This window comes from Trichinella spiralis (assembly GCF_000181795.1).
Source record: "Trichinella spiralis strain ISS 195 chromosome Unknown Scfld6, whole genome shotgun sequence".
NCBI classification, from domain to species: domain Eukaryota; kingdom Metazoa; phylum Nematoda; class Enoplea; order Trichinellida; family Trichinellidae; genus Trichinella; species Trichinella spiralis.
In genome coordinates this window covers 5,104,818-5,125,976 of record NW_003526945.1, presented here as the reverse complement: position 1 = coordinate 5,125,976, position 21,159 = coordinate 5,104,818, and the positions used below count along the sequence as shown (strand labels likewise).

Here is a 21,159-nt window from a genome sequence, read left to right as displayed (position 1 = left end):
GGGAGAGAACGTGGATTTTGTACAACAATGACGTCATTCTTCAATTTCTATTGTTCTTTATGTATAAGGGGTACGCAGAACTAAATATGTCATCCGAAAAGGACCTATTTTTTACTTCATAGGAGAGTAGTTATGAATGTAGATGATCATAGATAGAGAGCAATGTAAATTGACAGTGAAGTGAACAGTCTATATGCACGAGAGTGGATCAACGTATACCCCCAGGAAGCGGAAAAACGCGATGTACATCAACGAGCTGAAAAGCACTTCAAGGCGGGTCAAATTCGCTGTGCAGTGGACATTGCATTGCTGATGTCAGCATTTCAATTTCATTAATTTGTGTGTGATTAATAATCTTCTGTCAACATCAACAAAAGGCGTTGGCGCCACAGCGAATATCACAAGTTGATCTTGAATTGTTGATAAAATGACAAATGAAAAGTAAATGTTGTTGCAGAATGATATTTAAAATGGAATTCAAAATAAGAGATATATTCGAGATATAAGCTATCTAACCGAACTCTTCACTGCTCCAACTGAATAAAGACGAATTCAACTCCATACATTGGTTTTGAATTATCTACAAATAACTCATACAGTCCACTCCTTAGTCATTTTTAAGTTCCATTCTAAAAGATTTTCAAACAGCTGTGTTTCGCGTGAACTTCCTTGCGCTTTATTCATCATCATTGCTTTGAGATTTTTTAGATGATGAGGCAATAATGATGTAGTTCAGTTATAAAACAAAAACTTGGTTATAAAAATTGGGACGTGTGTCCATATAAGGGGATTTAATGGTGAAGCACCCCCATATTTGGGAAAACTTTGATAGAAAAAATTGTCCAATCAGTGATCAAAACCGAGTGACTAATCAAATGCCTTAAGTTATTCGACCAATAAGTGATGAAAGTTGGGTTATGCAAATTTTAGAGGCCATTTATTCCACAACTACTGAAAAGTTTGAGTTGAAACACTAGAAAACACTTCATATTGATAAAACACTTTTTTTATCAATATGAAATTATTACAATAAAAAAAAGTCCAAAATTTGAAAAAAAATTTTCGCCAATTTTCGCAAACACAACCATGTCTGTAATCCATGAAATTTTGCAATTTTCGAGAAAAGTTTTTTTCTCCAAAAATTAAAGCAATTGATTTATATCAGTAGAGAATTATTCGCTAACTTTTATTAATTCATCCACAACGCTCCTGAATGCGTATTTGTCGAGTTATGTCAAAAAAAGTGCAACCAAAATAGGATTATAACAGCCCAAATGAAAAGGAATGAAAAATAATAGTTAAATCCATGTGCATATGGAATGGTTTCGTTAATTTTAACAACGGGACTAACAATGCTTTCACCCGAAAAAAAGAATTTAATTTAATAGGAATTGTTCCTGATTTTCATTTATGCAACAGGAACTTTCAAAATTAAAACCTTCGTTCACTGAATTTTTTGATTGATCCCAATTCAGAGATAAGAATTCTCCAAAATTATCACATTTGAAAGCTATTTTCGTGCAATGTGCGAGTCTTTTTATTCTATAAATTTCAAATGCTCAAACTGTCAGCTTTATCAAATTTGTAAAAAAAATCATCGATTGCGGGTTATTCAAAATTTACATACCTTTAATTGACGTACAATTGATTGCACTTATCATGAAATTATTTTACAATGTGGCAGAGATTTTGACAACCATGGAATAAGTTTAACTGTACATACTCCCGGATATCTCTAAAGATTCGAAGAACTACCATGCATGAGACCAATAGTTTGACATGAATTGTGAATTTATTTAATCTCCTAGCATTTGCAATGAAGTTTCACCTTGGGGGACTACATATTGTACTCATTATGCAAATCACCATTGCATTGTTGTTACTTAGCGAAAGTAAATTCAAATATCTACACACTTGGTATCATTCAGGAGCTTAATACATGGAAACGATCATAATGGGGACCACATTCCATGAATAGTTTGCTTTTTAGCAAAGTAAACACTTACAACGCTTACGTATTCATTTGCAGCAAATAATGATTGTTTAAAGTCCAGTAGTGAAATTTAAGTAAAACACTTGGAATCTGAAAATCTCCTTTCGCTTTGATTCTTGGTCGCTTTCACCTGTTTGATAAACATCACAGTATTATGACAGTGCTAAACTGTGCATCCACGCAATTTATTGTCTGTGCAGCTTTCTAAAAATGAAAACAACAACGTATTTTATGCTCAACAGCTTTATTCAACCAACCAACCTTTTACTCATCTCCATTCGATGAAACCAACTGAAAGTCAGCATTATTAAGATACTGCAAAATTTCAGGATTTTAAGTACATTTGCCAATATTTATTTAATGCAAAAGTTGACAATATTTTCGAAAAATAACACAATAAAATAATACATAAATTCATAATGTTTTCTTTTTTTAGAATATTTTGAATATCAGAATAAAGTAAAAGTTTCCAAGTTAACTGATATGAAAATATTTTTGCGTATTTTAAAATATTATGTAATAGAACGTTTTCAAAACAAACTTTCATGCTTACAGATAAGCAGAAATTCTGATTAAATAAATTTAACAAAATAAATAGTGTTCACATATGATGCGCTCGTGTTAATTTGAAATTGCAACTAACACCTTCACATGTAACACTTACTCATAAAGAGTGCTTCGATTACAGAAGATTAACTATTGCAAAGCATACCACTTATTTTTATATGATAGACTATATAGACGTATCGTTAAGTGATATCTTTGAGTTTATTATTTTTCATAAATGTAACAATTAATAAACGATAACTGGATTATATTATCGCATTAATCGAGTCTACGACAAAATAACTTAAACATGACTAAACCCAGTGTTCATAATAGCATTCACTGTATAAGGGAACTTTGTCCATACATTTGACAAATCTGCCTTTACCATAAAATCGACTATCCCATAAATCATCATTTGACGGATAGCAGAACTGTATACAATGGTTCAAATTGCCAAGCATGCTTTCATCTTTTTCACAACATGAGCGTACATCTTTTGTTCCAGCAGCGCATGTCAAAAGCCTTCGCAAATGCTTCATCGGGCATTTTGGCTTTTTAAAAGCGATATTTTTAAACTAAAATAATAATTTACAAAATCATATAATTGAAAAAGTAATAACTGCACAGTTAACCTCTTTTGGAGAATTGTCCAAAGTGCAAATTTTGAGACAAGCTTCAGGAACAGGCGGATCAAGATTTTGGCAGCAATTCATAAACTGCTGATTTGCAACCTCTCTAGAAACTCTCCGGCTTGGGCCATTGAATTCGTTAAAACTTTTGGTTGCATTGATTAATTTATTCTTAAAAATAATTGCTTTTTATAAATCAATTCAAAGAAAAATAATTAAATATGAAATATTTTGACGTCGTTTATTTTGATCACATGATGCAATTAGAAGAAAGTACTTTGAAAAATTATTCTGACAACTGCTGCTCTTATTTCGATATCATGTCATGCATGGTTGTTTACAAAATTTCTTCAAAAGGGAAAAATAATTAAACAAAGATGAACACAATGAACAAGCAAAGCAAGTATAAATAATTCTCATAAAATCCAAAATCATGCCAATGTGAAGCTTAAAAAAGTCAATTTCAAACAACGATCACGTTTAATAATTTACCGAAATACAAGTATGTATCAATTTGTGTATTTTGCAAGATTAAGATTACTGGAAAATAATTCATTATCAAAATCGCGCAACTGATATTCGTATAATGTTTTCATTGTATTACCTGGAAATTATATTGCAGTAATAATCTTCAACTAATAATATTCACAGGAAATTTTGTCAGAAACAAGGAAATTATTTTCTCAATTTATAGAAGAAAATTTAAATCTTGATAATCGCATTGAACTGTTATGGGACACTGTGCACATTGACGTAAATTCCAATATACATTTTTGGCGCGTGCATAATTTATAACTTTTCCAAATCGTGCGTCAACCACAGGCCCAATTTCTTTCCGGTCTGTTATGTAACGTGATTATGTTCATATTTGGTTTTTTTGCGTGTTATTATTTCTAAATGATTTATATGATGACTCATTTAAGAGTTTAAAGAAATTAATAAAACAGCAGAAGAACATTGAACTACAAAGCAATACTAATTTGTATGCATTTGTAATTAATGCAAATATCATTTGTTGAATACGTGGAAAATATGACTTGTTGTTTATTGAAAATGTCACACAATTCAAACGATGATCGAACATTTTGAACGTATTCATCAAAGAAATTGTTCAGTTGCTCATCCCCGGTTGTCCTTGTATACAATAAATTAGCAACCAGTCCAATACAACTGTATGACAAGTGACTCTGGTTTTATCTGATTAAATGATCAAATCTCTGCTGAAAACGAGCTTGTGGTTTGAAAGCAAATTTATCATTAAAAAAAATAGAAATGTTTTTATTTAAATGAAATGAAAAAATACAATAATGTATAATTAAAAGTGTGATGAGAAATTATTTTCTAACCAAACGATGATAAAATTCATTAAATTCAATAGTTGTTACATAACCAGTATTCACTGATGATTACTTCCTTCTTCACACAATATTTGGATAACATTAATATTTATTTATACTGCTGCTAAAGGTTCGCTTTACAAATAGATGATTAAATAATTAATGCAGTTGGTAAAATTATCCATCGTCAAGTACAAATATTCCTAATATTAATCAAATTAAAGTAGAATTGATTTTCTTTTGCTTCTTTTTATGAAAAAAATTAATTAATTAATTTACCTTCCTGGAACATTTGGAATCGCAAAACTCTTTGCATTCTTTCTGCATACGTCTGGTACCACAATATCCACATCCGATTACATCACAGGCTGGAAATTTTACTGACAGACAAAGCGCAATTTGAGAGACAAGTAACGCGTAGATAAGTAGCGGCGCCATCGAAATGATTTAAAGCCCAAGAGAATGGAAAAGCATGCGCAATGACGACACAAACGTTCACCGTGTGATTAAGTTTCACGCAAGTTGCAACTAAATAGGCAAGATTTCATTCCGTCCATTTATCATTTGGGTAATGGCCTAGTTTTGTGACGATTCGCCAAGGAATAAAGTTAACAAGAGATGTATTTGCCAAGCAATCATCTTTCAGCACACACTTTGCTTGTGCCTGTGAATCCTTCCCCCTTTCCCCCTTACCCCTCAAAAATTATTGCGCACTTTTATTTTCAATTTAAAAGAACACAGAAATCAAACATCACACGCCTAGATGTTGTTGCTCTTAACCAGTTCTGAAAAAAATCTTATTCGCTTCATTATGCTATTTCATTCACCAATTATGGAAAGTTATTCTTCTGATATTTGTAGTAGCCAAATGAAAAAGAAAAGCAAAACCTCTGTCCTGTGTTAGATGTATTAAATCTAGCAGACATATATATATATATGTGTGTGTGTGTGTGTGTATCACTGTATATATATACAATTCTCAAATGCAGTTATAAACTTATTTCTCAGTGATGCATTTACAGAGGGTGCGGTTGATAAGTGATGATTAGCATGGAAAAAAATAGCTAGTGCTTGACAAGGACCGGAAAGATGTTATAAAATAAGGTCGACTTGCACCGGTTGTACGTCAGCCTTGAGCAAGTTTTTCTTGCTTCACAATAAACAACCACTGGTGCGTATAAACTGTCATAATTGCTATTTTCAAATGATTTCTTCTCTTCTGTTCTTGTATTGAAGCTACAAAATTTCTTTCGCTAATATTTTATTTAAATTTCTACTTAATTCATTCAACTATACAGAAATATATTTATTGTCCAATATTTCACCAATTAAGAAAGCAAAACAACCCAAATATCAGCATAATAACTATCGAAATAGTGCATGAAAATAAATTAAAATTTTTACCCAGAGCATTTTCCAACATAACATATTTTTATAATTTTTCCATGAAAGAAACTATAATATTATTATGCAGAATGCAGTGATCAAGTTTGGTTTTCACTTTTTGCAGTATAAATAAATAAATAAATAGATAAATTTGAATTTTATTTGAATACTTATAAAGCAAATCTCATCAAATAAAGTTCAGCATCATTTATGAAATAAACCGCCTATTGTCAACATTATTTGAATTTGAAATATTAAAAACATCAGGGCAAATATTATCAAGAATCAAAGAAAAAAATAATAAATGAAAAGAAAGCATTAATGAAACAGATTAATTAATTAAAAATTATCATGCAGTTTGTTCAGAAAAGCATTATAATTATCATTAATTATAAAAATTAGCAAACATTATTTAATGGAGCAGTTGTTCTATTTCTTCTGAAGAAATCAAAGAAACGTTGTCATCAAGAAAGCTCAGTTCTGTGCAAGGAAGTCCGCTTTCTTTGTACACTATTCCCAAACCGCTTTTCAATGTGACTAGACGATCTTTCAAATTGGCATCAAATTTGATCAATTTACGCAATATTTCAACGCTCACAGCCTGCTGCCTCAGCTTGAACTTAAAATAAAACAGCCGTAAAAATACCAGCACATCATCGCATGAAAATAAGCAAACACCTACATGATGCACAGTACTATTTTCCACATTCCCATCGAAAATACTGAATCCCTTTGGGTATGCCAACCTGCGCTTTGAGTTTTTACAACTGACACGCAAAAACGCTTCATACTTGACTGACGCGGGTTTCTTCAACGCCAACACGATACTGTTATCAGTGAACGCCATTGCCTTTATGTTTGATAACGGAACCACTATATTTGCCAAAATCGATACATCTGCATCAAAAACACCAGTGGCGCCGATGGTATAGCAGAGTTCTCTTAAAAAAATATTCAATGTGTAAAACAAAACCAACGAAACAATTCTCACAAACAACCCAACCTGCAATACAATACAATATCCAATGTGGCCAAATCTACATTACCACCATAGGCTACTTGATATTCACCAAACCTGAACCACTCAATATCGAATGTCACTTGTCGCAAATTGGATGGTGTTATTATTTTTCCAAGATATCTCCGCTTTGATTTAACGTGATTTTCATTTGTGCCTTAATTGACGTTGAATTGAATTGAAAATACTATTTAAAATGCTCAATTTTTACCATTTTTTGTTTTCAGTTCATTTTTTTGATCTTGAAAACTTTCAGCATTTTCTTCTTGCTTTGCTACACATTCGGTGGCATTGTTCTCGCAGTGGATTTCTAAAAAGGAAAAACAAAAATGGCATTCCCTACTTACAATTCACTGAGATGAAATATAGTGAAATTAAATGACAACAACACTTTGTACAAAACTTTTCTTTTGAATCACAATATTTAATGTGTCGTATAATAATTCTTTTCAAAAATGCCCTTACCTGTAGGGGATTCATCAGATGCTTCAGCAGTAACAACGCCATCTTCAAGTTCCAAATTGATCAGCTGTCCTAATAAATTAATGTTTCCAAACTTAAATCAAAACATTTAATCAAATTCATGAATTATTGTGTACTTTCCAATGCTGCTTGAATAAACTGTATATCTTCATCTCTTTCGATTTCTATCTGAGATGAGAAAACCGCATTGTTGGAATCTATGTCGCATTTTCTTGAAGTTTTGCCTTCTTCGTCATCACAACTTAACGGGATGATCACTCTGGCATTGCAAACAACAGCATACAATTTTCCATCAACCTCTACCATACATTTTACATTTTTTGGCGCATCACCACATTGAACATTATTCTCTGAAAACTTATGGATAATCGATGTTTCCTCTCTAGATGCAGTTGACCGTTCAACTCCAACGACTACCATAGGAAGTTCTGAATTTTCCATTGTCACTTCAGGATTTGTAAAAGTTTGCTTTGGCGTTATAATTTTCAAATTTCGTTCAGCAGTATCAGCGTAGCTTCTTTAGCAAGAATGCAAATTGTTCCTGATTTGTAAACAAAATTATGATAAATTTAATTATTTAAATGCACTTTCAACATTAAGAGTAAGAATGAATTAATGAATTGCGTCAGAAAAATCTATAAACAAATACTGGTCATATTAATATGAAGGCTTTAAAAAGAATACAAGCAAATAATAATATAAAAAACAATAATTTTCATACCTTGATAAACAGATACCAGACGTAAAAATAATGCTAAATTGAAAAGATACTTTACTTTGCAACAATGTCGAGAGCAGTATTCACCACGAGTGCGCTAACCAAAATGTTTGGTAGATTAAATGCTGTTCTTTAAACATCACTTTAAACAATTTAAACATTCCTGAACTTTAAAATCACACGTTTCTTTTATTTTAAAAATTATAAATAAATAAAAAATCATATTAATATATTATGAATTATTTCATCATAGACTCCACTTACGATTCCTCATCAGAGGATACTTTTTTTAAACCAATTTATGCGCGTATAGATTATGCACCCTATACAAGGAGAAAAGATAGCAACGCACGCATTCCAGATAATGTTTTGACAATTTTTTATTCATTTAATAAATCTTCAGTAGTCATCCTATTCGGCTGATGCGCAAAATATCTAACATTCGCTGTTTGTAAAAATTCTGTGAAACTTTCACTATGCAAATGTGATATCAAGTGTAACTGCTAATCTGAACGTTTTCTATTTGATCGTTTGCACTTTCGGCTTTTGAAGCTGAAAGCGCTCTGCGATGTCAAACTAAAAAAATAATAAAAAACAACATATTTCATTTAAAAAAATTCTCAATTAATAATAATAATCGTACCATATACTGAATTTGATTCGGATGATACGGAATACCACCCAAATCGTCACAAAGCTTCATGTGCAGACGCTCGGGATCTCCTGCTACAAGAACTGGCATTTCTGGATCAATCTAGAATAGCCATTGTAAAGGAAAAAAAGCACTGAAAAATAGAATTAATTGATGGTCACCGATTCTTCGGCACGCAGTGTATTCAAAAACGTCTGAAGCCGAGTGCGAAAATTCGGTGCAAAATCATCCAATTTAACAGCAATAAAACACTGACCCTGAATTGCAGAGAGAAAAAAGCAAACTATTCGGCGTAAAGAGATGACGATATCAAATGAAATTCTAGCATGCCATTTACCAAATTCGCTTTCTTGGTCCCATCTTTCCAGCGACGGATATATGGACCCCATGCAGCATCCGCCAAAATACCGCAAAGTATCTCGACCATACAACCGAGACCGTAACCTTTGTAGCCACCTAAAACGACCACACTTGAAAACCATTCATTATCGACTTCAATAAATTTTTCCCTTTGTTATCAGCAATTAGTTTTGTCTTCAGTTCAAGTCAAAAATTATAAAATCATCTCGAATTGATTTTCACTTCAAGTTGGTTAATTTGCAAGGAAACTTTTCCAACATACGAATACACAGACAATGAATTATTACCTGTAACTTCCATACCACCTAATGGCAACAAAGCTCCGCCAGACAACGCATCCGAAGGGTTGTTGGTTTCCTCCAATTATACAACGTCGAACAATGGAATAATCGGGCACAAATTAAACGCTCACCTTCCCTGTCTTGTCTGCGGCCCACGAACTGGGCATTTTTTCCCCTTTGCGTTCAGCCAGTTCAATTTTACCCAACGCAACTGTGGTGGTGGCCATGTCCAAAGCAAAGTTGTCCGATCCCTCAGCCGGAGCAACGAAAGCAATCGGATTTGTTCCGTACATTGGCTAAACAGGCGAAATCGAACGAGGCTTGTGCAGTTGGAAATTTCAAAATCAAAAATATACGCTAAATTTTACCTGCTTTCCATTAGTTGGCAATACAAACGGTGATGTGTTTGTAAAAGACATTCCCTGTGGTTAAAAAAGAAAAATAAATCCATAAAATCAGATAAACAATCAGTCGTGCTGATTCAAATATTTTCGAAACACATTTTAATTTAATGAATTAAACCATCTAATCCAGTGGTTCCCAAAATTGAACCGGCCATGGACCCCCTCGGTAACCCTCATGTCGCCGTGCTCCCCCTTACAGTTCATTGGATATGCAGGAAAAAGGAGGGAGTACGGTAAGGGGTCTTGGAACCAGAGTAGTTGTTGTATTGGATGGAATGAACTGAATGTGTAAATGAGGCATCGACGTGGCGCGTTATGTCAGACAGTTCTTAGCAATTTCAATTGAAATTAAATAAAATGAAGGAGTGGACATCTGAAAATGTCTCCGTGGACCCTCCTCAGCAATGCCTCCACGGTCCCCACTTTGGGAACCACTGATCTAATCTAACAATATAAAAGTAGAAAATGCACGACAGTTTTAAACACGCTTACAATGAACCCTTTGGACGCAGCGCACAACGGATAGTGGCCAGCAATCCCATAATGATTCGAATCTAAAATGGAGCGACAGAAAAGTCTCATCTTCACCGAAAAGTGATTTTCTCAATTGCATACTTTTGGCAACGACCATCGAAATTCCACACTTGTCAGCCTTTTGCATGGCCAATTCTATGCAAAATTTTCCAACAACAGGACCAAGCAGATTGTTTCCATCAACCAAAGCAGTGGCCATGTTCTCTTTCACCACCTTTGGAGATCCAGAGACGCTGCAAATGCCGGTCACAAAATCTCTGATGTACATGTCTAAAATTGCACATCATTAAACTGGAAAAAGCCGATGCAAAGAGCAATTGTATAAAACATCTCTTGTTGGAAAACATTAATCGGCGGCATTTTATTCAAAATAGCACTTACCTAAACGATTCAAGCCGTGACTGTAATGGCCTCGATAATCGGCATCAATGAGAACTTCAGCCAAGGCGTCGGCGTGGGAAACATCGGCGCCAACTTTGGTCAAAGAACTGACCATGAACCTTTTTATCTGAAATTTTCCTCTCATTTAAATCATTAAATTTTAACCGTAAATTAATAATTTTATAGTAAAATGATATATTTTTCAAAATAGATCACATCCAATTTCTTAAAAAGCATACTTTTCATATTTTCAAACACGCACGCTATCTGTAAAATGTGAAAATTTATTTTTACAATGTTTTTTCAACCAATTATAAAATATTTTAGAAACCTATCTTTAAATGTAAGCAATAATTTTAAAAAATCTGCACATATCCATGAAAAAAATTACAAATCAGTTTTACGTTGTGCTAAAAGAAGACTAACGAAACCGAGACGGGATAAAATTACTGCTAAAAATAACTTACGCATGATCATTTCATGTACAAATAATTATTAAATAAAAATACTGTCGTCGATACTATTCATGCATTCAAGCAAAACGTCATGCATTACAAACACGAAATGCCCGATGCGTTAATTAGGTCTCCAAGAACTATTTACTAAATTAATCTTAAGCTTAAACTGTTTGTTTGCCGGCCAGAATTGACAATCAAAAAAGTCTACTCACAGTGATCTGTACAAATATGACAATGTAAATAAAATCTATTAATAAGTGATGATTCAAAAATATGTGTAATATCCAGTATGTAAAGTTTAAGTAAATTAAAAAAATAGTAATTATATTACATGTATAAATGAAGACAAAAGCAAAAGGATTGCACATGAAAATGAATTTTTCTCAAAACTTTCAAACTCGCTTTAAATCTTTCTTGATGTAAATATAGCAGAAAACGTTGAACAACCGATTCTGAAATCTTACGTCGCATTTTTCACCATGCACAACTGACGCCGTCTGACATGATTGTTGCTTCAACGACTTTAGTTTTAAATTTTAAATTGTCGCTTGCAAGAAAAAGTTAGAAGAAGTTTCCAATCAGCTCGATTAGATTATTTGAAAATATTTTAGAAAGAACTTTTAAATTTGAAATTATCAAATATGTTACCTGATACAACGTCATTTTAACAAACATTAGGTAACAGCGATATATATATATATGACGTTTAGAAAAGCTGTCAGTGAACTATTGTCAAACAACAATTAGGTTTAAACAAAAATCAACAACAAACATCAGTTAACAGCAAATTAAAAACAACACACTTTCATCACTTTTATCCACACATTCATTTCTTAATTTACTTGATTTGATCTGATCTGATCTGATCCAAAAATGTACCTGCCACTTAACATTAAGCTTCTAAGCGAGTGCACAACTGGCAAGTTAAACTAATAACTGGTCAATTTAAAGTAGCAACTGCATGTCAGCGATCTTCCAAATCAAGTAATACCAATAAAATAAAACCAAAAAACTGTAGACGACAACAGCACAAAAAAAAACGTACAGCATATCATCGCAGACATAGTACAATACGAACCAAAGCCAAAAATCATATAAGTACTTGATTGTCAAATACGATAGATCTTAGCATTATAATAATTTTGCACTTTTCACAGTTCACAGTGAAAAGTAAATCTTGCAGCGATCTGTGATGTTATTGATGTTCATAAATTTTTCACCGATGCAAACGTTCGCGTGAATAATCAAATTAAAGCGTGCAATCGACATGAAACTGCATTTCAAGTTGTAAAGATGACTGACTATACATTTTACAAATTTATACTTTCATACTTTGATAATCAGACGAAAACTCATAAGAGCCAATTAATAAAATGATAAAGACACTTACTTCTTTCATCTCCACGTACTGCTTGAACATCGAATTGCCGTGCGAATCTATGGAACTGAACTGACGAACGCCTTGTAATGAGGATATGTGCTTCATTGACGAACTGCGAACAACTTGTAGATGTTCTTTAAATACGGTCACTGCTATTAAACTTGTTCGAATCATTTCTCTAAAATAAATGTATAGTGTATTACTTCTCGCAACTTGAATGTTGAATTGAAAATCACTGAACATGGATCTATTTATAAAAGTGGAAAATTATGATTTATAAAAGAGACTGAAATTTCTCCGTCATTGAAACTGATTAATCATTTTAGCCATGATGCACATTTACTTGAGCAGGAGAAGTTATAATTTGAAAAATAATTCAGCAAACGTTTTATACATTGCTAGTTGAACATAATAATGATAATAAGAACAAGAATAATGCTGACAGGGAGACCGACAAATTGCGAAAAATTTCAACGTTCCCAACCCATCACCATTATAAAACAAACATATCTACTTGAGAAAAACAAAAAAACTTCAAAAGTTGAAATACCAAAATATCAAACAATTTACAAAACGGTAATAATGCTTAAAACTGCATGCATTACCAAATATACTTTTTGGCGCGGTACAATCAACTAGTAATAAACGCCCGTTGTGTGTACATTTGAAGCAAGTGCAAACAATTGATTGCAAAAAGTAAATTCAAATAACTGACGCTGAAAATTAACAAGCCAATCATTTTACCTGCAAATTTTCAGAGTAAGCGAGGTAGAGTGCTGCTCAACAAGTTTAGACCGGATTTACGACGAAACAGCGTCTCGTCAGGTATATATAGCCTGCAAACAAAAGCCATCAAAATTTTGCGCTCTGCCCCAATCGCCCCAACTTGACGAGCAAATTGAACAAAAATGCACAAGCTGAACTTGAAACCAAACTGACAACCACGAATGAAAATAATTCAAATAAAACTTCATTCATCTATTGCAGATCACTGGAAAGAGGAGCAGGCATGCTTTTGCAAGTTCAAAATTGTTCACTGCGTTCAACTGCGAGATGAAGCTAATAACTCTTATCAACAATGGCTGCGCAAATTTATTCTTCCCTCCGGTTCTTCATTTCATAAGCAAGCAACTGACTCGATTCATTTCAAAGAAAACAAAAGAAAAATTATCATCATAAGCCTCTTAAATTTGCCGACTTTGAACACTAATTCATTCATTCGTTCGACGATAACTCGGCTGAATATGAATTAATAATGAACGTATAATATTTCCAAATCGTAGTCGCTTCTAACACGGGCACAACTTTTTCAACTTATCTGTCTTATCAACGTGTCCGATGATGACCTGTGAAACAACAATCTATATCTTGCTTGTGACGAAGTGGTAAAATTCATACACATCTTATAATATTAACTAAACATTTTAAAATATAACTAAATAAAATATCAAAGCAAGAAATATACCTAAATAAGTAATAATACAATAAAAACAATAAGCTGTTGACTGATGTGCAACTATTAAAGTAGACATATGTTCCCGCAATTTCAAGTAACGCATTGGGGATACTTTACACAAAAACCACTCCTCCATAATTAGCTCTTTACATTCTGTAAACATTTGTGTACATATATCTATTCTGTGCAGTGCAATATGAAAAAACAAACAGACCCCAGCATATCAACAGACGTTAATGCGAACATACGAACTGCTAAAATATTATAGTATGGTACAAAAAGGTAAATCAAGTTCAAAAAATAGAATGATAATACAAAATTATAATAATAAAAAAAGAAAAAACAAATACTTAAAAAATGTTTGAATGAAAAATAAATTACTTATTTTTGATGAATGTTAAAATTTTTGATACAAATATATCGATGCATCATATCATACTGTATTTAGAAATAACTTTTTAATATGAATTTTTTAATTATAAAACAATTATTTTATTTTTTATCGTATTGTTTATATTGCATAACTATTATTTACAACGACAGAAATTGAAAATAATTTAAAACGTCCGCTAGGTGCAGCGTAAATGCACCATTTCACAGCATGGATGACAAAACAAGAGAAAACCGCCCATAGACGTTACGTGATGAAAGTGAATTGGAAATAAAATTATGAAATAATTCGATAAAAAATTGTTTACATTGCATACAATTTTTCTCAGCTACATAAGTGCAACATTTTGCTTTTACAATTTCAGCAGTATATATATATATATATATACATTGAAGCGCATAGTTCTTTTTGAAATGACAATCTTGATCGTTTATCAATGAGCACTGTTTCAGTTTTACGACAGTTACGGCAAATGTGAATTCAAAATTGAAAAACGAATTATATCATAAATTTTAATCATCACCACAGAACTAGTGTCCATTGTAAAAAGCATTCAATTGCTCAAATCAATCGGTAAACAGGCTTGGTTCAGCGCGCTAGTTAGGATCAAACTGTTCCAGCAAACGGAAATGATTTTCAAGGGATGTATTTTCGTCTTGCATGTACTCTTTACGTTTCACCTTTGCGTTGTGCGTGAGTAAGTGGCTTGAGAACTGCTTCTCCTCTTCGGCAATCCAAGGTCTGTTCCGGTCCTTCATTTGATACGGAGTCAGATGGATGAAGAAAGAAACGTTCGGCAATGCTTCGACCAGTGCGCGGATAAGATCCCCGTTGGTGATCCAGACGTCCGAATTTCCTGAATGCCCGGCATCGAGCCAGTGAATCGACACCACTCTGTTAAGAACATTATGCGGTGGGGACTTGACATTGCGAATTACATTGACGAATTCGAGAACCAATTCGTTAATGGCAGTCGAGCCCTTGCTAAAACCAATTAAATGAATCGGACGCAGGTAGTCCAACTTCACACCAAGCGCTGTCATCTTGACAATCACAGCATCGAACAGTGAGGCCAAGTGGTCCAGGGCAGAATGACTACTGTCATTTCCTGAATAAACCGAGTTTCGGCAACACACGAAGTTGACATAATTAACAATCGGATAAGAACGCACATCAGAAGCTCGAATAATAATGATGAAACTGTTCGGGAACTTGTTGGACAGCAACTTCGCGGTGGCTTCCAAACTCCATGCTACGTACTGTTTCGCGTAGATACCACGATTCATGAAATGTTCAAAATGCTGCACATCACCATGAAAAAATATCACAAATGAATCGAAGTTTTCAACTGTCGACTTACGACAACAAAGGATGTCGTTAAATTTTCCACAGTAACCTTCCACACCCTGCATACGTGTCATTAAATATTCTTCCTTCGAAGAAGTCACCACATACGCCATCTTCAACCAACGAAAACAACAAACAACTTATACCACAACAACAACGGAACGTCGAATAAAACAAATGTTCCCCACAGGTTAAAGAGATTCAGGTACAATATATTTCAGCTACAAAACAAACGTATCATTATTTCAACTGCATTATAAATATATGAAATTGAAAATAATTAATTTTTAATGTTTCAAAAACTTTTAAAATAATAAATTATATGTATTTTTTTTAATAATTTCATTTCATAAAAATTAAGCTCGAATGGACAAGTTTGTTTTGTTGTTCACAATTGTCATTTTCGTCGTTAAAAAACGCAAAAATTACAAAATTTATTCTAAAATTTGATGAAAAGTTTTATTAAAACAAATTAAAGTTGATAAAATGCAGGTAGTCGTACGGGCAGATTGACAGAGATTACGGTGACGTGGATTTACTCGGTGTTTCAATCAATACACAGAAGGTGAACTTAAAATATTTAAAATTTCCAAATGATAAAATTTAATTATAATTTATTCTGATTTAAGGTGATTATTTAATAATTTTATGTATTATTGAACATTTTAGCTGAATCATGGCAAATGACATTTCAATGACTATTGAACCAATGAAAATCGACGAGTGGAAATTGGGAAAAACAATCGGTACTGGCAGTTTTGGGAAAGTGAAATGTATATCGCTTGTTTTAATTTATTACAAATAAAATGCTCTATAATATTATTTAAAATTTTAAATTTTAAATCCTCATCATCGAGTTATTTCAGAGTTTGACTAACTGCGCTCAATGTTTGAATAATCCCCTCAGTTGGATATAGCTTAATTTTTTTGATAAAATTTTTGAACTTCAAAAAAATCCTACAGTCTGCCACAAAATTCTTTGTCGGTAATATTTTGTCAACAAAATTTAAGTGCTGGTGAACGAGGTAAATGGCGTTGAAGCGGCAGTAAAAATTGTCAGTCGTGAGAAAATAAAGCGGCTACGGATTGTGGATAAAACAAGACGTGAAATTGAAAATCTTCGCCTGTTTCGTCACCCGCACATTGTTCAACTGTAAGTTGAAAATTTACTAATTACATTTTCTTTTTTTAATATTCATTAGCATATTTGATATCAGCTATGAAGTTTATGCTTTACCATTCGACATTGTCATGATCATGGAATACGTGAGCGGCGGCGACATGTCTCAGTACCTCTGCCAGCATGGAAAGGTGAATTTTAATTTTTTTCCAAAATGTATTTTCATATTATTCCAAAAAAAAACTGATTTGTTTTATTTCATATAATGACGATGGTTTGTTTGTTTTAAAAATCGATATTGATTGTTTTAAATGTTAAATTTGTTTCTGTTAATTATTGTATTGCACAATTTTGTCGTTCAGCTTTCGGAGCACGAAGCAAGACGTTTATTCCAGCAACTAATCAGCGCCGTTGATTATTGTCATCGCCACAAGGTGGTGCATCGTGATTTGAAACTTGAAAATTTGCTGTTGGATTCTAAGAAGAATATCAAGCTGACTGATTTTGGTATTCAAATTGAAATTTACAAAAAAATTAACCCTGTTTATTTGTATTTTCTTTTCCTTATTTAAATGATCGCATTCAATTGTTCAGGGTTGTCCAACTATATGAAGGACGGTGTGCTACTTAGAACAAACTGCGGTAGTCTGAGCTATGCGGCTCCGGAGCTGCTTTGCCAGCAGTAAGTTCAAATGCGTCTGTTCATTTAACCAGAAACCAGATTTTGTACAATTTTAAAATTATTTAAGATTTATTTTAAAATATGTTTTATACTTTTTTTCCAGAAGTTAAAAAAATCTGCTCATTTCAGCAGCGTTAAACGTTAATTAATTGTCAACTGATGGGAAGAATTACATAGATAATTTGTATTGCGGAAAATCGAATGTAAAATTGAATTAATCTGCTTGAAATGTTTTTTCATCTATGAGAAATGGACAACAGCTGACAGTGATAGCTTTGGCAACTACTGAATATAGTGGTCATTTAAATTTAATGCAAAATGATTCATTAACTTTTCATAAGCAATCATGTAGCCTTGGTTTATTCCATTTCACAGGAAAAGTTGTTTCTATTATTTCAAATGTATTCCTTACAAAAAAGCCGTACTGTTTTCCATTTGAGCAAAACAATTTAATTAATGACAATCAGGTTCATTGTGTGTTTTTATAATTTACATTTGTTGAAATTTTAATATAATTTTTTTAAATTTTGTTTTGTTGCATTACATGCATTTTTCATTTAAAGTATATGTTTCAAATGTGTATTTTCATTTTTTTTTGCTATTTCAACAGCTACTACGCCGGTCCTGAAGTGGATATATGGTCTTGTGGAATTGTTTTGTACGTACTTTTGTGCGGTTATTTTCCGTTCGAAGACGATCGCATGATGGTACTGTGCAAAAAAATTACAAGTAATAATTTTTATTGTAAAAATGAAATTTGAAGAACAAAAATTATTCCAATGCTGATTGACAATTATTTCAGCTGGTGTGTTCAAGATTCCGAGATATTTCGGCAAATCGGTGTCAAATTTGATTTGTAAAATGTTGAATGTCCATCCAATGGAAAGAGCAACCGCTAAAACGATCATGTAAGCTTTGTGGAGAGATCTGAACTGAAAAAATAAAACATGAAAAAATATGAACAATTCAATTTTCCTTGTTTCAGGGCTCATCCGTGGTTTGCTCGCAATGTTCCAAATTATTTGTTTCCAAAAATCAGCGACGAAGAGACTTCGATTGTGGACTTGAGCGTTGTGAAACAAATAAGCCGGGTGAGAAAAATGAAATTGCATATAGGTTTGCTTTTTGTTTTTCAAATTGTGATTTAATTTATTCAAATTTAAGAAATTCCACGCAACGGAAAAAAAGGTGATCACGGTGTTGAAGCAGAACGATCCGTATAATCGGTTGTCGATTGCTTACAATCTGGCTGTGGAGAAAAGACGCAGAGAACAAAGCACAAGTAACTTTTTCAAACTTGCAGAAGACTTTTTTCACCACAAAGAAAAAAAATTCATTCTTTTGAAACTTCTATTCATTTAATACTTTTTTGCTTCTGGGCGAATTTTGCTAAAGTCAGGCCTCAACATCCGCAGTATGTGCATTCAAGGGGAACGGCGAATGTTGATTTTCTTCAACATTTTCTCCAATACTTCCGCTTCTATTCGTACGCTCCTCCGATGCCTTATAATTCTACAGAGTTGTCTAAAAGCTGCAAGAAATAATACCGAGGACCGTCTACTGATTTGCATGCTAATTATTTATTTTGTATTGATTCTTTTATTCGTTTGATTGAGTATATAACAATCAAAATCACTGCCGGAAGTTGACGGATTGTCCGGCGCATCTTTTTCAAAAAGCATTGTGTCTACAGTATTTACTTCCTGCATTATGTATTTTCTCAAATTTTTCGTTATTCTCAAGCAGTGTTAGATCATGCTAGCATGAAGGCGGAAATTCTGCACTTTCAAACGTTTGAACTAGTTGACCCCTCTGGAATCACGTGACCAGTGCTGTTGTCGTAAGCCAATCTCCCGTTTGCAACGTTTGCTTTTCCTTCACACTAATGTTTTTTATCTATCTTTTTCATCTTAGCATTAGCAGCGGTTATTTAGTTTCCCATTTTCGTCAAGTTGTTATCAGTACTGTTATGGGATGGAACCCCATAAACGTTGCACTGAACCTGCCGATTCACAGCATACATGCACACTAGGGTGTAAAAATAAGATTAATCATTTTGGCGATTTTCAAAACCCGCCAATAATCAAATCCATGCGAATGTTGAGAATTGATTATATTTGTATTTTTGTTTAAAAAATGACACGACAAGAAGCAGCGATGTTGATTTGTAGTACAATGATGGCAGGGAGGAAGGGATAAGTGCGCTTGAACTGTTCAGACAGGAATTTAGCATGCTTATATTTCGACGACTGCGTCATCATAATAGCGTTGTCCTAATTTTGTTCTTGGCTTTCTAGCTGATGATAGCGAGCAGCATAACGCAGCCAGTCAGTTAGACAGACACTGCACCATCCAGGCAGGCTGTTTGCTAGTTGTTGCTCTTTTCTTTCTGCTACACAGTAGTCGCATTAGGCATTTTTTTGAATTTATTTTATTATTACTTTCATTTTGTCTATTACATCTACATATATTATTATTATTGTTGTTGTTGTTCATATTTTAGCTGCAAAACTGTCCGCTGAAGATTATCCTCTGTCGAACATGTCTGATATTTCGAAAGAACGTCCACCAAATTCGAACAGCTCTAACGATAGTAATGAGAAGCAAATTCAATATTGTTCTCAATTTTAAAATTTAAATAATATTAAGAAACTCCGAAAATGCAGATTTCTGCTAATATCAAGCCGATTCATTATAAATCTCCGTACAGTGACGAAGATCGATTGTACCTTGGTATGCATACATATATGATGGAGTTGATTGATTAATTATCAATTCCACTGCATTTTCTTTTGACGATTGTTTCGTTTTTGAGGTCTTCGTTGGTCAGATAAACCCGAGAACATTATGATGCAATTGCTTCACTTGTTGAAGAGTTTGAATTTTGTAATATAGTAGAATTCATTGTTTGTTTTGTTTTTTATTGATTTTTTGGTATTTGTTTCATTTTCTCAGGAATGGCGTATGATTAATCCGTACCACGTGATTGTTCGACGCAAAAATGATTTGGAATCGGTATGTGTTGAAATTTAAATTGTAAAAACAATTTCATATCGATTGTTTGTTCTGTTTTGTTTTTCACATCAGCCAAAGATGATTCTTCAATTGTATACGGTTGGTCATAACGACTATCTGCTGGATTTTACAAGCTCCATGGAAACTACTGCCGACACGCCGTGTAAGCTGTTCTGTTTGTTGTTTGTTCTGTTGATTTTATTATTCATTGCTTTTTCTTCTTCTTCCGCGGGGCGGGAAATTGTCGTTTCAGCTGACTTGTTGAAACGCAGCGATGCTGTTGGTACAAAGTTGAAGCCGAAATCGTCGATCGCTGACGAAAATCGCCCTTCGACTTCTGCGGCGATGGACCAAGGCCCCAGTTCGACCACGGGCTCCAACGTTGACGCGGCTCCACCTAGCTCGCAGATTATGCAATTTTTCGAAATGTGCATGTCGGTCATCAGTGCTATGACAAAATGAAATTCCGGTATCACAGGACAACGTGAAATTCTTTATTCTTCACCTACTCCATCGGTCGATATTTATTGTAGCTTAAAAATTTTTCTCGTCAAAATTTCCACATCTCTTTTCAATTATCTAAG

General features: G+C 33.3%; 6 protein-coding genes across 6 annotated transcripts; 3 read left to right on the top strand and 3 right to left on the bottom strand.

Moving 5' to 3' along the window:
* Positions 1–2,257: 2,257 nt before the first annotated feature.
* Tsp_11784 (putative DB module) lies at positions 2,258–4,946 on the bottom strand. Its single transcript, XM_003374149.1, has 6 exons — positions 4,788–4,946; positions 4,209–4,358; positions 3,175–3,342; positions 2,860–3,117; positions 2,535–2,561; positions 2,258–2,308 (listed from the first exon to the last, which is right to left on the bottom strand). The coding sequence occupies exons 1-6, from the start codon at positions 4,944–4,946 to the stop codon at positions 2,258–2,260; spliced, it is 813 nt and encodes a 270-aa protein (XP_003374197.1).
* A 3,532-nt stretch (positions 4,947–8,478) lies between these two features.
* Tsp_11783 (malate dehydrogenase) lies at positions 8,479–10,870 on the bottom strand. The gene is made up of 10 exons (XM_003374148.1): positions 10,726–10,870; positions 10,426–10,614; positions 10,303–10,364; positions 9,775–9,828; positions 9,538–9,702; positions 9,413–9,482; positions 9,103–9,221; positions 8,927–9,022; positions 8,757–8,867; positions 8,479–8,689 (listed from the first exon to the last, which is right to left on the bottom strand). Exons 1-10 carry the CDS (start codon positions 10,868–10,870, stop codon positions 8,633–8,635), a joined length of 1,068 nt encoding a protein of 355 aa, XP_003374196.1. The 3' UTR covers positions 8,479–8,632.
* Positions 10,871–12,978: 2,108 nt separating this feature from the next.
* On the top strand, positions 12,979–13,817 carry Tsp_11782 (conserved hypothetical protein). The gene is made up of 3 exons (XM_003374147.1): positions 12,979–13,140; positions 13,323–13,389; positions 13,552–13,817. Exons 1-3 carry the CDS (start codon positions 12,979–12,981, stop codon positions 13,815–13,817), a joined length of 495 nt encoding a protein of 164 aa, XP_003374195.1.
* Positions 13,818–15,007: 1,190 nt separating this feature from the next.
* On the bottom strand, positions 15,008–15,871 carry Tsp_11781 (hypothetical protein). Its single transcript, XM_003374146.1, has one exon. The coding sequence runs from the start codon at positions 15,869–15,871 to the stop codon at positions 15,008–15,010; it is 864 nt and encodes a 287-aa protein (XP_003374194.1).
* Positions 15,872–16,434: 563 nt separating this feature from the next.
* Positions 16,435–18,922, top strand: Tsp_11780 (5'-AMP-activated protein kinase catalytic subunit alpha-2). Its single transcript, XM_003374145.1, has 9 exons — positions 16,435–16,504; positions 16,770–16,911; positions 16,976–17,069; positions 17,241–17,385; positions 17,473–17,560; positions 18,171–18,289; positions 18,363–18,468; positions 18,546–18,651; positions 18,725–18,922. Exons 1-9 carry the CDS (start codon positions 16,435–16,437, stop codon positions 18,920–18,922), a joined length of 1,068 nt encoding a protein of 355 aa, XP_003374193.1.
* Positions 18,923–19,860: 938 nt separating this feature from the next.
* Positions 19,861–21,037, top strand: Tsp_11779 (5'-AMP-activated protein kinase catalytic subunit alpha-1). The gene is made up of 6 exons (XM_003374144.1): positions 19,861–19,891; positions 20,064–20,153; positions 20,210–20,293; positions 20,376–20,446; positions 20,516–20,575; positions 20,648–21,037. The coding sequence occupies exons 1-6, from the start codon at positions 19,861–19,863 to the stop codon at positions 21,035–21,037; spliced, it is 726 nt and encodes a 241-aa protein (XP_003374192.1).
* Positions 21,038–21,159: the final 122 nt, after the last annotated feature.

Excerpts from the sequence above, each read along its gene's own strand:
- Tsp_11782 (XM_003374147.1), top strand. The coding sequence starts at position 12,979 with ATGATAATAAGAACAAGAATAATGCTGACAGGGAGACCGACAAATTGC. Across the intron at positions 13,141-13,322 it reads ATCAAACAATTTACAAAACG|AGTAAGCGAGGTAGAGTGCT; the intron begins GTAATAATGCTT and ends GCAAATTTTCAG. Across the intron at positions 13,390-13,551 it reads ACGAAACAGCGTCTCGTCAG|ATCACTGGAAAGAGGAGCAG; the intron begins GTATATATAGCC and ends CATCTATTGCAG.
- Tsp_11780 (XM_003374145.1), top strand. The coding sequence starts at position 16,435 with ATGGCAAATGACATTTCAATGACTATTGAACCAATGAAAATCGACGAG. Across the intron at positions 16,912-16,975 it reads CACCCGCACATTGTTCAACT|CTATGAAGTTTATGCTTTAC; the intron begins GTAAGTTGAAAA and ends ATTTGATATCAG. Across the intron at positions 18,652-18,724 it reads TTGTGAAACAAATAAGCCGG|AAATTCCACGCAACGGAAAA; the intron begins GTGAGAAAAATG and ends TTCAAATTTAAG.
- Tsp_11779 (XM_003374144.1), top strand. The coding sequence starts at position 19,861 with ATGATAGCGAGCAGCATAACGCAGCCAGTCA. Across the intron at positions 19,892-20,063 it reads CAGCATAACGCAGCCAGTCA|CTGCAAAACTGTCCGCTGAA; the intron begins GTTAGACAGACA and ends TTCATATTTTAG. Across the intron at positions 20,576-20,647 it reads GCAAAAATGATTTGGAATCG|CCAAAGATGATTCTTCAATT; the intron begins GTATGTGTTGAA and ends TTTTCACATCAG.
- Tsp_11783 (XM_003374148.1), bottom strand. The coding sequence starts at position 10,870 with ATGAGAGGAAAATTTCAGATAAAAAGGTTCATGGTCAGTTCTTTGACC. Across the intron at positions 9,483-9,537 it reads CCGCAGACAAGACAGGGAAG|GAAACCAACAACCCTTCGGA; the intron begins GTGAGCGTTTAA and ends GTATAATTGGAG. Across the intron at positions 9,222-9,412 it reads AGGTGGTATGGAAGTTACAG|GTGGCTACAAAGGTTACGGT; the intron begins GTAATAATTCAT and ends TGGTCGTTTTAG.
- Tsp_11781 (XM_003374146.1), bottom strand. The coding sequence starts at position 15,871 with ATGGCGTATGTGGTGACTTCTTCGAAGGAAGAATATTTAATGACACGT.
- Tsp_11784 (XM_003374149.1), bottom strand. The coding sequence starts at position 4,946 with ATGGCGCCGCTACTTATCTACGCGTTACTTGTCTCTCAAATTGCGCTT. Across the intron at positions 4,359-4,787 it reads ATTCCAAATGTTCCAGGAAG|AGTCACTTGTCATACAGTTG; the intron begins GTAAATTAATTA and ends AGATAAAACCAG. Across the intron at positions 3,343-4,208 it reads ACATTTTCAATAAACAACAA|AATAAATTAATCAATGCAAC; the intron begins GTCATATTTTCC and ends ATTATTTTTAAG.